Genomic DNA, 16107 nt, shown 5'->3' with positions numbered 1-16107 from the left:
TCATACCCTGTGTATTTCAAATAACTAAGTTAGCTAGCTTTACCTAACACCTCCCATTTTCATTCCTCACTAGAATAATACTAAACAAATTCAAATCCCTTTTTCACCCCCTTGTATGAAATGGTAGCTAACATGCTTCATTTTCAGTGAGTGAGGGGAAAAATGTCTGCCAAAACTCCAGTACTGACAGCAGTGCTTCAAGCAGTCATGGTCCTGTCTGACACAAGAACAGGCACTCGTGCTTGTAGCTAAGATTCCTCTAATACTTGGAACATCATGGCTGATGCATAACTAAAATTGTTGTCCTGTACCAGAGGTAAACATCACTGACAGGTTACTCAGCAACCATGCTTCAGGACAACACTACAGATGACAGTCTAGCTCTAGGGAATGTAAAAAGCAGATGTGATCTAATAAGAAACCCTTACCCAAGAGGTGGAGATGTTTAAAACTGGAGAATGGTTTCAGCAGATTTTACTCTGATATAGCTTTATAGCCGTTTTCTTCTCCACGAGCCCAGGTTCAGAGATGTGCAGTTTTACTCCATGCAGTGAGGTTAGCACAATGTTATCAGAAATGCAAGCAATGTAAACCAACTGGTGTTTCCAAGGCTTAATATTTTAATAGCAGAAATAATCATCTGCCATGGTAATGCAGAAGTTTTATTTATGCTAACAGGTTTTACCATTTATGTTTAAATAAAACTAGAAGTTTGAAAAGGCAATACAGAAACAGTTAACGGAGATCTAATGGTATTAATACATGTGTTAGGACTTGCGTGCTTTCTACGAAGAGATATATATATATATATCTTTGTATGCAGTCAGGTCATTTCTCAGTGTTTCCTTTTTCTTTGATAATCATGGAATTTCAAATTTAGCTGGAAGCTAAGCCTTCATCTAGGCTGTCAAGAAAAAGGTCATGAGGCACAGAAAAGGGGTTATATGAAAATAACCTCCTTCATTCACAATAGGAGTATTTTCATACCTACTCAGTGTGAAGTTTCATACCTGCTTCAGTATCTAGAACCTTCCTAGTCACTTTCATTCCATTTTTAGTCTGCTTTGATCTTTGGTGTTTCTATTTTAGAAAGCTTTCCATGTTGCTTTTTAAAAAGTGCATTTTAATAGTTATTAATATACATACATATATATATTTTTAAAAGAACATAATTATTTCATTAAGCAAAATGCAGGATTGGTCTTCACAGAATTATTATTCTGCCCCCTTTAACCATCTATATTTATAGTCCATATTGAATCCTCCCCTGAAGTATAAAATACTCAAAGCAGCTAAGAAATTAAATGGTTTGTCATCATACAGAGTTCACTGGAAGGAAGGCAGACGTATTTTTGCATTTGCACAGCACAGCAGTTATTTATTTTGCTTGGAAATCCTTGAAACTAAAAAAAAAACAACAATCCAGGATACATCTCACAGCACTTATCTGACTAAAACTAATCCTGAGAGGACATTCTGAAAAACAATCACATTCACAACATTATCAATCAGTCCACTCGCACTACTATCAATTCTCAAGTCAAAATGACAAAGTTTGTTTTCAGTGGGTGCTACTATTGCTTCTTCTCCCAGTGTAAGTACCATTTATATCTATTAAATGGTTTTGTCTTCAATAGAAAGAGGTATAGTACACCTGATCAAAGAAGCAGTTTGTAGAAAAAATACTTACCTATTACTGCCATATGCCTTTGCAGCAGACATACTTGATATTTGTAAATCAAAACAATCAAATAGATTCTAATACAAAAACACATTTAAAAAGCTGTGGAGTAGATAAACCAGCACTGCAATTTGTGAATACAAAAAAGGGCCCAATGGCTAAGGATATGTGAAAGGCTGCTGAGTTAGCCAAAACCTGGTGACAGGCCAACAGTCCGCCTTAAATGCAGACCAGGAAGCTCTGGATAGCAGAAAACCTGATAGTGTTCACTAAATAGTAATAAAATATTTTCTACTGGTGTCTATTACAAATTTTTTTATGTGTATCAGAAGAAACATCAAATGTTTATCTCTTGTAGATGCTGTTGAACCTGCAAGAGACCAGACAGAAATACAAGTAACTGATACTGTAAACACACACACTCAAAAGAAGACATTGGTCTGTGAGACTACATACCATCTTAATGTCTGGCCTTCTGTTTTTTTTCTCATTCAGGCACCGATCAGCAATTGAATACATTTTATGAACTGAGGGTGCATCCCAGTCACTCATCTTTTCATCAATATAATCTTCAATAGTTGCTTCCTCATCCTCAATTTCATCTTTGATACCTAACTGCAAGAGAGTTTGTACCAATAAGCAGGCAAGCCTGTAAGCACTCCAACATTATGTATTCCACACTAACACTTTGAAAGCTTGCTTTTGAGTGTCCCTTTCTTCTCTCAACCCCTCTTCTAGACAAAGAATTATGACACTGGTTCAGCAGAATAACTGTTTATCAGCCTCTAAGACTATAAATGAACTACACATTTTTATTATACATAATTTCTAATTGAGTTAGCACAAAATTGTAAAGCACTTTTCTTGAAGCTGCATCATACAGCTGTATCTTTCTCACAGTTGAAGGCTGTTTCCTAGTATTGTCTCTTTTTTAAGAGAAGCTCTTTTTAAGATCAACATAAAATATCTCTGTTTACTTAAAAACCCACAAATATACAAGTTTAAGTATGAATAACTTTTTTGTCAACTTTATAAAGCTTCTTTCTGTAAACTAATGCCTTCTGTCACCAGTCTCAGTGGTTGCTTTATCTATTCTAAAGGACATGTCCAGATTTAAACCAGTTTTTAAATCTGACTCATTTACTCCAAGCTCTCCAGCTCCAATACACTTGAAATGTGTTACCTGTCATCACAAATACTGACTGAGGAATACCTCGCACATGTTAGTATGGTAGAGGCAGTTCTGCCTTCCTCTTTGCGTCTGTCTGAAATTGCTAAAATACAACTGCGCCAAAATTTTCAAGCTAAGGATGCCACATCTTTCATTGACCATTCTCTGTGCTCCCAAAAGTACATTACAAAGATAAACTGTACCACTCCAATCTTATGTTCTGCTCCGTTTGAGACCCCAGTTCTGAAAAAACGTGCTTCGAAACAAAAGCAACCCAAAACCTCAAGGTTCAGTTTGAGAGGGACTGTTCTCCAAGGTCTTTACAGAGCTCAACTGGATAAGTATTATGACACCCCAGAAGATACAGCTTAGAGGAAAAAACTTTATTAGCAGTACACAGGTATTCCTAAAGCTGTGGAAAGATCTGCTACCAAACAGCATGCAGCAAAACCAATCCAAATCTCAACGATTTCATACTTGGCAAGTAAGTCTTTATGTAATAAATATTCCAGGAAAACTTCTTGGACTAAGTAGTTGAGAATTTAATCTTAAACTAAATGAAAGGCTAAATTAAGAATAGCCTGGTAAGATTTTCAATTAAAGAGAGCTCCAAGACATTACTTTCCTCATTAGTAGACTGAATTACTAACTGAACAGTAAAAAAAGAAAACAAAGTCCAACCCACCCCTCACCCTGAAAAAAAGCCCTTACATTCCAAACTTCCCTAAGGTTAAAAGCACAAGGTATTTGCAAATTATTAGTAAAGTTGAAGAAAATGAAAATTGATACAAGAATGCTAAGAAGGGTAGAGAACTATAAAGAAACAACTGAGATGGATAGTTTAAAAAGCTCTGGTGAACAAGGAGCTATCAGGATATCTTTGTATAACAGGAGGAAACTGATAAAGCATAATGATATTACAATAAGAAGTGGTACAAAAATGAAGAGAATTATAATATCAGATCAGGAGATGACCTTGGGGACTGAACAATCTTCTTCCAGCCAAGAGATAAAAGTTTCAGCCTCACCTCTAAGACAAACATTGACACAAGAGCTATTTTCATAACTATGTATTTTGATGGCTAACTTGATTGTCTCACAACCTGCTTACTATTATTGCACATAAAGGGATCCTGGAGCAGGGGGAGGAGAAGAGAAAGCAAAAAAGAACATACCAGTAACTGTGGCTCCCGTTTCTCATCCACTGGAGGAAGACCCGTCATTATTTCTAGTAAGACCTAGGAGAAAAATAGTCAAGAGGAGAAAATGAAGCACAGAATAATCCTGAGCATGTACATCACTTAGAAAAAGGAGCATGACCCCCACTCTTTCAAACAAATGCTCACAAGAACTATGTCCAAAGACAGCTCTCCACACAACCAACTGTTGTTGCTGTTGTTCCTACCTTTACTTTCATTAACTGTTATTAGCAGTCTTGCTTATGAATTTCAAAGCAACTTCTTCTCACCCTACGTTGTACCTCTTCAGAGCATAACAGAAGAATTTCCAAAGTATTCAGACACAGTGTCTGGCCCACCTCCCCATAAAACTAAATGCCATGAAGGAAGAGGTCAGTAGCAGTCAGGGTCTTGGATCTATTTGTGATGTATTCAGTGTTCTCCCAAATATTAAGCTCATGTCTTTTCTGTACACAGCTTTAAGGCAAACCCCACATGGGTAACACACTTTTGGTGCTGAAATACAGTAAACCACACTTATTTTGGAATGAGTGGTGTCCCTCAGGGATCAGTGTAGGGACTGGTCTTGTTCAACATCTTTGTTGGTGACATGGACAGTGGGACTGAGTGCGCCCTCAGCAAGTTTGGTGGTTTGGGCTGATGCCAACCTTATGAAGTTTAACCATGACAAATGCAAGGTCCTACACCTGGGTTGGAGCAATCCCAGGCACAGCTACAGGTTGGGCAGAGAAGAGATTCAGAGCAGCCCTGCGGAGAAGGACTTGGGGGTGTTGGTGGATGAGAAAATGAACATGAGCCGGCTTCAGTGTGCGCTTGCAGCCCAGAAAGCCAACCGTATCCTGGGCTGCATCAAAAGGAGCGTGACCAGCAGGTTGAAGGAGGTGATCCTGCCCCTCTATTCTGCTCTTGTGAGACCTCACCTGGAGTATTGTGTGCAGTTCTGGTGTCCTCAACATAAAAAGGACATGGAACTGTTGGAACAAGTCCAGAGGAGGGCCACGAGGATGATCAGGGGACTGGAGCACCTCCTGTATGAAGATAGGCTGAGAAAGTTGGGTCTGTTCAGCCTGGAGAAGAGAAGGCTGCGTGGAGACCTCATAGCAGCCTTCCAGTATCTGAAGGGGGCCTATAGGGATGCTGGGGAGGGACTCTTCACTAGGGACTGTGGTGACAGGACAAGGGGTAGTGTGTTAAAACTTAAACAGGGGAAGTTTAGACTGGATATAAGGAGGAAGTTCTTTACTGTGAGGGTGGTGAGGCACTGGAATGGGTTGCCCAGGGAAGTCGTGAATGCTCCATCCCTGGTGGTGCTCCAAAGCCAGGTTGGACAGAGCCTTGGGTGAGATGGTTTGGTGTGAGGTGTCCCTGCCCATGGCAGGGGGTTTGGAACTAGATGATCTTAAGGTCCTTTCCAACCCTAACTATTCTATGATTCTATGATTTTCTTTTCCAGTAATTTTTTTCCCCCATACTGAGTTAAAATTTTGTGCCATACTATGCAAGAACAAACAATGTTCCACATTACCTTAAACTACATTTAGCTAGAACCTGGAATGTTATTTCACTCTGGTCTTTCACATGCAAATTCAACTTACTCAGATTATTTGAAATCCATCAAAGTTTAGAAATGCTATTTTAAGAGCATGTATATTGGGGCAAAGAAAAGTGATAGATCAGAGCAGATTATTTTATTTCAGATATTCTTGATTTTGTATGCTTTCATTATTTACCAAAAAGAAAGTCGTATACTGCTTCCCACATTCCACTTACTACTCCAAAACTGAAGATATCCGATTTAGGTGTTATCTCTCCTCGCAGAGCTTCAGGTGCCATATAGGCTGCTGTTCCAACAATTCTTTCAGTCATGATTGTTCGTGTGAATGTTACAGATGCTCTGGCAAGCCCAAAGTCAGAAATTTTGGGCATATACGCATCAGTTAATAAGATATTTGCACTGGGGGAGAAGGAAGGGGAAAATTTAAAAAAACAGAAAAAAGCATTTTCCAAATCAGTACTGTAATTAGGTTTTATGATAGACTAATAACTCTTTAGTAACTGTTTCCTGAAATCTAAGATACGTTATCCATATAACAAAGAAAGAAAATATAAGGATTAGTTTTGTTGGAAATTGCTCCATTTCAAAATTAATTGCTCTAAATAAATCAAGCACTGGCTGCCAAGAACCATCCTTTTTTTTTTTGTGCATGCAAAAACAAACACAAAAGGGGGGAAAAAAATAAAACCCATACGGGAAAAAACCAAACACCCCCTGTAACCACAAATCCTACAAATATAAGAAGTTCCTTATAAGACACCAATTATGTTACACCCCTGTTTTGCATCTGAATACTCTTTCTTTAAGAAGGATAATAGAGAATACTTGCTTTGATCAACTGGTACTGGATCACAGTACAATTCTTAACTGTCTAAATCTCTACTCAGAACTAACAAAAGCAGGTTTTTATACCTATTATCTAGTACTACGTCAACCATTCCAAATTCATGTACTAAATGAATACTAATACTCTTAATTCTTTTCTTGGAAGAGAGACAGATAACTTATTAATGCTGGAATAATACATGTGCTGTGTTTGCACTTGATCTCCAGCTTTTACTTTTCTTGAAAAAAACCCTGAAAAATGAGGCTCATCCAGCAGACCTTAATGCTTTCATAAAATACTCACTGGGTTGAACTACAGCATAAATCTTCTACTGTTTTGTTAAACTTCTGGCACTTGGGACCATTTTAAAAATCACTCGATTTAACACTTCTGTAATTCTAACTTTCTGACTCCCTTAATGGAACCGTAAGAAAACCATATAGCCAAACACAGCATATTAACACTTACTAGAAACTTGCATGTCTAACTTCCCCTTCTTGTTCTCCAAACCTTCTCAAAATTAACATAGCTGTCAGTTACAAGAGATCACTTGGTGTCAGAACTGCTCTAAATAGTTTAATAAAAGGCCATTGCAAAGGGCTGAACACTGGTCAAGGCATCATCCCCCATCTGGTTTCATATTTAAAGCTCAGCCCTGAAAAGAAGGAAGGACAGGATGACAACTTCATATATCTGAGCTTCTTATCAGCTTAAGAGTGGCCACTTTTGATTCACCACGAAGAGCACAATAGAAGCAAGTTTTACTGCAACCGTCAAGCTTCAAGAGAGAAATTAACTACTTCCTGGGCATAACCAAGCCAAAAAACTATGGACAACTCTGAGAACACCCAGTCAATCTTGTCCCCTCTAGCCTACACAGAAGCTGTTCTAGTGCCTATGTGGTTACGAATTGTCTCCACACATCACAGCAAAATGAAGACTGAGGTTAATCTTAGATGTCTCTTCCTCTATGTTTCACCTGGGTGCAGCAGCACTATTCATCCACCAACCAAATTTATTAACTAGTCACACTCCAAGAGGTTGCAAAATGAAATCCAAAATAAAAAAACAAAATAAAACCCAATCCTGTAATATGATCAACTCACAGCAGTTAGAAGGGTAGAGGAGTACAAGGTAAAATAATGCATCCCTTCCAGTCATTACACTTGTCCAGAGGCTTAAGCAGGGAAGAAAAAAGATACAAGTTGTTAAAGCAGCAAGCACATTCTATGAGGCAGGCTGAAAAAGAAAAATGTGTTCCTTACAAGCTGGAAGGTCACAAAACCAAAGAGCCTACATTTAGCAGGTGCCATAAGTCAGAAAGCTATTGAAACAGTCAGCTATGACACCCAATCAGCCAGTTGATCCTTCTTAAGCCACAGAAGAGTAATGCATCTGGAGCTTTCCTTCAAAGATTTGGACTGCCCTGGCACTTAAAAAAAACCCCAAAATACAACCAACTGTAGCAAGGAAGAAAAAAAGAAAAAGAAGGAAAAAACTCCACCAAACTCTACAACAAAACCATCACCTCTTTTAAGCTCCTATCTCTAGGAAAAACTGGTGTAACAAACAAGTGAACATTATCCTTAAAGAACCCTGAACTTCATAACCTGACTGAAGTAATTTTACTGTCTTTATAATAAATAGCAGTAAATCAAAGGAGACACTCTGAAGAAATGTTCTAGAAAAAAGAAAAAGGTGGGTTTCATCTGAAAAATTCCTCATTTAAAAAGTCATTATGTTCTCTAATAGCAGCTTTTTCATTAGCAGTAGCTGTGAAAGAACAGAACACCTGGGTGCTCTTGCAGCACTCAACTATTTGATAGTAACAGACTGCAATACAAATTAAAGTTTACATTAAATTTTACAAGTAACATTTACAATCCAAATTATAATAGGAAATTTTATGGCAGAAAGCTGCCCAGCAGAAAAGGACCTGGATGTGTTGGTCGACAGCCGGCTGAACATGAGCCAGCTTGCGCTCAGGCAGCCAAGAAATAGTGTGACCAGCAGGGCCAGGGCAGTGATCATCCCCCTGTACTCGGCACTTGTGAGGCCGCATCTAGAATACTGTGTTCAGTAAAAGACATTGAGGTGCTGGAGAGGGTACAGAGAAGGGCAACAAAGTTGGTGAAAGGTCTGGAGAATAAGACTGATGAGGAATGGCTGAGGGAACTGGGGTTGTTCTGCCTGGAGAAAAGGAGGCTCAGAGGGGACCTTACCACTCTCTGTAACTACCTGAAAAGAGGTTGTAGTGGGGCAGGAGGAGGTGTCAGCCTCTTCTACCAGGGAACAAACAATGGGACAAGAGGAAAGAGTCTCAAGTTGCACCAGGGGAGGTTTAGATTGGATATTATGAAAAATTTCTTCACTGAAAGGGTTGTCAATCACTAGAACAGGCTGCCCAGGGAAGTGCCTCAGTCATCATCCCTGGAGGTATTTAAAACACCTGTGGATGTGGTACTTAGTGACATGGTTTAGTGGTGGACTTGGCAGCACTAGGTTAACAGTTGGACTTGATCTTAAAGGCCTTTTCCAACCTGAACAATTCTATGATTCTAATAGCTTCATAATTCTCTTTAGAAATCCGTACTGGTCATGTCCTTGTGGCACAGACAAGATTATGGTGATGGATGTCACTTGCAGAGAAGACTGTGCCCTTGGCTGAAGCAATGCTTGTTGCAGTTTATTCTCTCTAAAATGATTTTAACAGGTGGAAGAAGAAAAAAAATGAAAGAAGGGGGAAAACACAGCCAGAGATAATCAGTGGCTTTTACCTTTTAATATCTCTGTGAATATGATTATTTTCATGCAAAAAGTTGATGCCATTTGCTGTACCTTGAACAATTTTACACCTTGTATTCCAAGAAATTGGTGGAGTGTCATCCTTTAAGAAGAAGAGAGAAAGGCAAGTAGAAAGGTGAAAATGTAATACATATATAAACCAAACCAAACCATAAAAAAAACCTCACAATCCAAAATCCACTTCTTGATATGCTTTGTAGTTTTCAAGTAAATTGTTAAAAAGACTAATACCATACATTTCTTCACTCGGGCAGAAATACATGCATTTGTCACATTCAGTTCTTTCCCCTGCATTTTGCCTGAGACTAACTCACCCATTGCAGTGTTCTTGATAAGAGTCAACTCTTACAAAGGCCCTACAAAGGCCAGCTGCTGTAGAAGAACTCTCTGTATCTATCTTGTTCTGTACAAGAACTCTCTGTATCTACCACATCTTCCACATTGTACCAGCACCAGTATCAGAGCCTTTAACCCAACGTAAATAATACAAAGCCATCAAGAGTTTTTACTAACTGTGAGGAGCTAATCTTCCAGTCATTTCAGATTCACTACATCATGAGTTTAGTTCAATTCATGTTACTAACTAAACCTTGGGAATGAGGACACCTACATTTCAAAACCATCTCTTAATCTTGTCAGTGGCCAAGACCATTAGAGTATCTCACCATTCTACCACCTCCCTTGCTAGCTCCTTAAGGTCCAGATAACAAAAAGATGACATATGTAAGAGTCCATGCCTCAAACACGTCAAGTCACAAAATGAAGTTACCAGCAAGGACACACCTTCAGTATGCACATTCTTCACATATTCAATTTATCAGAAGATTCTGATTTATTGATTCTGACTTAGAGTCTTTGTAATATATACAGAAAGTTTGTCTCTTCCTTGTAAAGGGCTCAGTTATTTCTACTTTAGCTTTCAATTACGACCAATCTTTTAATCTCACTTGATGCTAACTGGCAAAGTTACGTGAATGAACATTTTCTAGACATCCTTGTTAAGCGCTGCTCATTCCTATAGATAAACTTGCGGTGCCTTAAGTAAAACTTTGTCTCTCTTTTGCACTAGTTCAGTTTAAAAAAATAAATCATACATGTCATTTGCAAACAAATCAATCAAACCAACCTGAGACAGCAGTGCTAACAAACAAATCCACAACCACTGCTACTCATTCTAAAATCACTCCTGTCCTGTTGGGGCAGAAGTATTTGTGTGGCCCTGCAGAGGAAATGTCTTTGAGTGAAACCTAAAGATTTTTTTTCCACAGAGTGTATTTTCAGCCTGATTAGTTTCCTAACCCAACTACTAAATTTACTTGAGGGTGTACAACAGGAAGACCAGTGCAAAAAAAAAAAAAAGCAACATGCCATGTTTAAGGTCTGGGAGTATGGGGCTTGAAGTAGCATCAGTTTAAAATCTTCACCAGATCACAACTTCAGAAGCTGCATTTGCTTAGTATAAAGTAGATTTTTTAATTCCTTCAACAAACTAAGATGGTCATTCATCTATTAGGTTAAGTCTGGCTTACTACTGGTATCACTCTGTCCTTCATACACAGACTTGCCTCACCAAAAACAAAGCAACTTATTATTTATGAAAGGCCAAGGCTAGAAGATACATCATTAGATTAAATCAGAAGCAAGCATTGCATTTATACAAAGTGCTAACTAAAAAAAAAACCAAACATATTTCCCATTTATTTAGGCACTTCAGAAAGAGATATGCAGACTGTGAACATTGTGTTAAAACTGTTATCATAAGGGCATTGAACAAAGGGCAATTGCACAATGCAGAATCTCAGGAACTAGCAGACACCACGGAAATGTCAGAACCAGGAACAACACTGCAGCACACTTTGCTCTGCTTCACAGAAGCATAACAAGTCCAAGCTCCTGTGCCACTTCAGGTACTGGTGCATGACATCGTACTGTCAGCCTGCTTTGACGTGTCTAAAACATTTGTATAAAATATTACTGGAAGAATACTTGTCATCATATTTGTCTTACAGAGCACAGAAGTAAGTAGTGAGACATCATTTGGCCATTACGGTTCATTGCAGTTTCAAAGCCATTTCATAGGTATCTATTCTTCAGCAAAGGACAACAACTGGAAGCTCAAAAACATTTTACTTACCAGACAAGCAAGTCGGTCAAGCAAGGAACCGTTGGGCATGTATTCATACACCAGACATGGCTGAGCACCATCACTTGAGAAACCAAGTAATTCCACCAGATTTTCATGCTGACACCTACAGCAAAAAAATTCTATTCGTATATGCTCTGAAAGACTTCCAATATTTGAGGAAAATAGAAAGCAGAGGGAACTCAGTCCCCAATTACTTGTTCCATCACTACTGCACATAGCTAGGTTTCTGCAGTGGTATCATTTAAAAAGAAAAAAAAGAAATACAGCCATGCTGTATATGAAACATTCTCACTTAACATGAAAATCATTAAGTTATGCTAGAAAGACAAAAATAAGGGATCACATTAGCCAATGTGTTATCTGCCAATTCAGATTCCAACAAAAGGCTTACAACATTGTGTAAGACTGTACTCACTTTGCCATCAATTTTATTTCTTGATCAAATTGCTGTTTCAAGTCCTGAGCACTAACATCAACCATCTACAAAAGGAAGTATTTGATGTTAATACTGCTGGCCATATGCAGTTGTCCATTAAAAAAAAAAAAACAGAATTATAAGCCCTTCTTTAGATTAGTTACATGTAATAACTACTTAACTGTTCACAATATTTTTTTACTCAACTCAAGGTATCAGAACATGATTTTTAATTCCTTGGAACGCGTTATTCATGGACAAATGGATTCAATTTCAGCACAGTCACAAACTTACCCATTTCACTGCAGTCACCCACTAGCAGCACTTACTGCACAATTAATTATTAACACAAACCACTAGTTATAAAGATTCAAATTCTGTGGCAAAAACTATTTAGCTTGTGAGTTGCTAATCTGATTCTGAAGGGGAAACCTCCCTAGCACTCCTGTCCTTCTGCCACTTCCTGGGTGCACAGGAGGGAGGGAGGGGAAGAGATGGGGTGCTCTGCTCTTCCAGACAGCTTGTCTGAACCACTGAAAGGAGAGCTACAGAAAAGGCAAGACTTCATCTCTGGTGACTGTGCCGATTCACACCGCTCATGGGACTAACCAGATAATGTTCTCAGCTCAACTGATGTTTAACTTGGTGATGCTTTTTGAAGTATATCGTTCAACACTTCCCACAGATAAACAAGTCTACGCTATAAAGTACATAGTCATTAAAAGGAAAAATGCCCAGGACAACTCACAGCAATGAGCTTCTTGACAGCCACATTTCTGCCGTTGATGTAGCCTTTGAACACAACACCAAAGCCACCTTCTCCCAGTTTATTGCCTCCAGCTGATTCTGGTCGTGCATCAAAATTATTTGTAACACTTTCCAAATCATGAAATGAAAAATTAAGGAAGCCTGAAAGACACATTTACCATTTAGCACAGAGCTATGTTTTTCACTTAAGAAACAAATACATTGAATAGATTTTCTGCTTCAGTTCTACTAAACCACAAACTTGCTGCCACATAAATCCCTTGTGATGAAGATACCAGAAAACCAAATTAACTTATAAATATATATGTGATATGTGCAAAGAGATATGCATAATTTTCTTCGCAATTAGCACTGAAGCAGCCTTCTGCTAATAGTTTTTGATAATATTCATAATATAGATGATAGTGCAGAAGATCAGAATTAAAAAAAAAAAAAAAAAAGGAGAGCCACACTGTGTCAGATGTAAAAATAGTATCTAGACCACATCATGCTTCGGGCAGCAACACCAAAGTGGACCTTTAGGAAGGAGTACACCAACCATACACTTTCCTAGGATGCTTTCTTTAGTCATCTTTTCTTCAACATTCGTAGTCAATTCTGACATATAAAATCCAGCTTTAACATGCCAGATGCTAAACAGTCCATAAAATCAGTATTTAAAAAGGGCAAGAGGATTATATGTAGCACAAAATAAACTGTGATTTAGTTAACAGTCAAGTTTGCATCACAGTAGCTGCCTTGTCAGCAAGGTGCCTCTCATACCTGGACATCTTATTACTCAAGCTAAATTCACAGCCACACAGAACAGAAGCAAAAGGAAGATGCTGTTTCCTATAACATGCAGGACAATAGGAATATAGCCATTAATACACTGCTAGGATTTATTTTATGTGGGGTTAAGGACAGATCAGAAAAAAACATTGTACTTAATTCTACCAAACTAAGTACCTACCTGTGTTACTGGACTGTGGGCTGCTGTTTTCTTGACTGAAAAAAGGAGCTGAATGTTGCTTCTCAGTACTCTGAGCTAAAACAGGTTGTATAGAAGCCACTTCTTTTTCCTGTACAGGCAGTTGTTTTTCATGTATAGGCAATGTTTCCTGTGAAGAAAGAGGTAATGTAACTTCTTGTGCCATCCTTACAGCTTCTGAAAATGGAATTTAGAAAACATGTTAACTACATTAGGAATCAGATAAAACAAGTAACATTAATGCCAGCATTTACTAAGGTTAGGTGACACATAAACATCATGAGAAGGTTATATTCTGCCACCATGTCTAAACTGCAGGATTCTCACTTAAACTTGTAACTCTTATTTAAACTGTTATTACAAATAATGGAAAATAGATCCACTTCTGGTTATTTTGACCTAATCCTTTCTCATTTTCATGCTACTGGGAAACTTTTTAACACTTCAGAAAGCAGAGAACACAGTGCAAACTGTACAAGAGTAACAGTTACCTGGAAGCAAAAGGCTTGCTGGTGCTAGGAATTGATTCCTAATCAGCAGGTCCACAAGATCAGCAACTGTACAGTTTGTGGTTCCCCAGTCATAAAGCAATTCACACGTGGGGCTCTTTCCCATTTGGACAAATGCCTCAAATCTCCTGAAAAGATAAATTAAGACCAACATTTAAAAAAAAAGAAAGAAAAGATCTCAAGAACTATGAAGAAGGGAAAGAGATTAAAGGTAAATGACAACAGCAAAAAAACCCACAAGCAAAGCCCCCAAAATTCTGAATATACTGAACTGTACAACTATTTGCAGATCTTCTGAAAATGCATCTAAAAGTAATTAAAAAAATGAAACTCAGTGGAAAAATAATGCAAAATTTGGGAAAAACAAAGGGAAAAAATATGCATACATGGCTTCAACATATTGCCCAGGACCCATAATATTTTGGCACATGGAACTAACAGAGAAGAGAATGTCAGCAACAGACACAGGGCAAGTCAGAGCCCAATCAAATGGAATGAAATTGTTTTTCCCACCCATCTGACATTCACACTTCATTCTGAATGGTTTGGGATGTACATTACGCAGAAATTGAAGTCCAGTATTCTGACTGACTTAGTGTCATTACAGAAAGGCAAATGAAGACTTATTGCTAACTTCACTAGAAAGACTGCCCTGCCAGCTGGGGTTAAACCACCAGACTGGAAACTCAAGATGATACATAGGGTATCCAAAAACCTCATAACCTTTGAGACATCTTAAGGATTCACCAAGCCCTACAAGCTGTTCATAAACTATTGCTGGTATTACTTCTCAATAAAACTTGTGACTTTTAGGCCTTGGGTTACCCACATTTGCTGGACATTCTCTTGGGGAATGAGGAGTTACAGTCCAGTTGTGTCCTGTGCTGCTCTTGTGTGAAGATGCACAGTGAAGTCAATGTTTTTCAGTCTGCACGGAAAGCTATACAGCTAATGTTGTACTGCTAAAAATACTTATGCCTGTGACTAATTCTGATTTCCTTACTCAGTTTTCTTTGGCTATAGCTTGTCTGAAAACTGAACTAACAGCACAATTACAAGTAATTACCTTGAGTTCCCTAAGGCAGTGGCACTGTAATGTGTAAGTACCTACTGGCACACAAACTGCAAGTTACAGTAACAGGATGGACAACAGCGCTTAACAGTTAATAAGATTACGTTACATGACACCCATATAGGACCTTATGTGCATTTGGTTGTATCTGCTTTCACCGGTCGGGTTGGTTATATCTACTGCTAACTTCTTCCACCCTTCCTGCGGGTCGATGAAGTCTGCCAGCTGCCTCAGGAGCCCGTAGCTGAGGCACCGGACGTACGTTGACATCGTCACCGCCGTGCTCATCTTCAGCTCCTACGGAACACGAGCGACACCGTTACAGAACAGGTTCGCCGGGGCCGCGGGAAGCCGAGCAGGCCTCAGACCCAGCACGGCGGCGACCCACTGCCCTCGCCCCTGTCTTCTCCTCACGGCCAGCCGGTTCCGGCCGCCCCCTAAGGCCCGCCCCCGGTAGGCGAGCGGCCCCGCCCACAACCGCCGGCGGGAGTCGAGATACCTCACCTCGCTTCACCTCACCTCACCTCAGCCCGCCGATCCCCGTCGTTTCCTGGCGGCGGCGCCTCCTCGTCCCGGCAGGCGCTCCCGCCCCTCGCTTCCCCTTTAAGAGGGAGTGACCCGGCCTCTGACGGCGGTCGCGTCACCGGGACGGGGACAGGGGCTCGCTGAGCAGAAAGCGGAAGTGCTCGCTTCCCACGCCGCTCTCCCATAGGCTGCCTGGGGATGCCCCGCCCCCTCCGGGACGCCCCATGGCTGGTCGGGGGAGGGGGGGAAGTCCCTTTCTCTTTTTCCCCGCGTTCCTGGAGAAGTTGGTACCGTCCTCGGGCCCTTACCGAGGGGGCGGGAGGTCGTGGCGCCTTCTGGCGGCGCGGGAGAAGGTTGCGGGTGGTGGTGTCGTTGAACCGGCCGTCGGTGGCCGTCGGTGGCCGTCGGTGGCCGTCGGTGGCCGTCGGTGGCCGTCGGTGGCCGTCGGTGGCCGTCGGTGGCCGT

The 16107-nt window shown here is 40.0% G+C and overlaps 1 protein-coding gene across 3 annotated transcripts; it reads right to left on the bottom strand.

Moving 5' to 3' along the window:
- Positions 1-230: 230 nt before the first annotated feature.
- IRAK4 (interleukin 1 receptor associated kinase 4) lies at positions 231-15797 on the bottom strand. 3 transcript variants are annotated; one of them, XM_061467788.1, is made up of 12 exons: positions 15632-15797; positions 15245-15414; positions 14028-14173; positions 13519-13713; positions 12547-12707; positions 11799-11863; positions 11372-11486; positions 9210-9319; positions 5822-6005; positions 4028-4090; positions 2138-2296; positions 231-2051 (listed from the first exon to the last, which is right to left on the bottom strand). In XM_061467788.1, exons 2-12 carry the CDS (start codon positions 15403-15405, stop codon positions 2019-2021), a joined length of 1392 nt encoding a protein of 463 aa, XP_061323772.1. In that variant the 5' UTR covers positions 15406-15414; positions 15632-15797; the 3' UTR covers positions 231-2018. The 3 variants fall into 3 exon arrangements, with proteins under 3 accessions (XP_061323772.1, XP_061323771.1, XP_061323773.1); XM_061467787.1 differs by having other exon boundaries at positions 231-2296; XM_061467789.1 differs by lacking the exon at positions 15245-15414 and having other exon boundaries at positions 13519-13710; positions 14022-14173.
- Between the last annotated feature and the right edge of the window lie 310 nt (positions 15798-16107).

Source organism: Pezoporus flaviventris, unplaced genomic scaffold (assembly GCF_033815535.1).
Source record: "Pezoporus flaviventris isolate CSIRO_AGI_PZ_B2104156 unplaced genomic scaffold, CSIRO_AGI_Pfla_v1 ptg000045l, whole genome shotgun sequence".
NCBI lineage: Eukaryota > Metazoa > Chordata > Aves > Psittaciformes > Psittacidae > Pezoporus > Pezoporus flaviventris.
This window is presented reverse-complemented; position numbering and strand designations above follow the sequence as displayed.

What these genes read in the sequence shown, in the direction of transcription:
- IRAK4 (XM_061467787.1), bottom strand. Translation starts at nt 15,405, where the DNA reads ATGAGCACGGCGGTGACGATGTCAACGTACGTCCGGTGCCTCAGCTAC. An exon ending in TACAACCAAATGCACATAAG is followed by an intron (nt 14,174 to 15,244) that starts GTCCTATATGGG and finishes TTATCTTTTCAG; the next exon opens with GAGATTTGAGGCATTTGTCC. An exon ending in GAAATAAAATTGATGGCAAA is followed by an intron (nt 11,487 to 11,798) that starts GTGAGTACAGTC and finishes TTTTTGCTGTAG; the next exon opens with GTGTCAGCATGAAAATCTGG.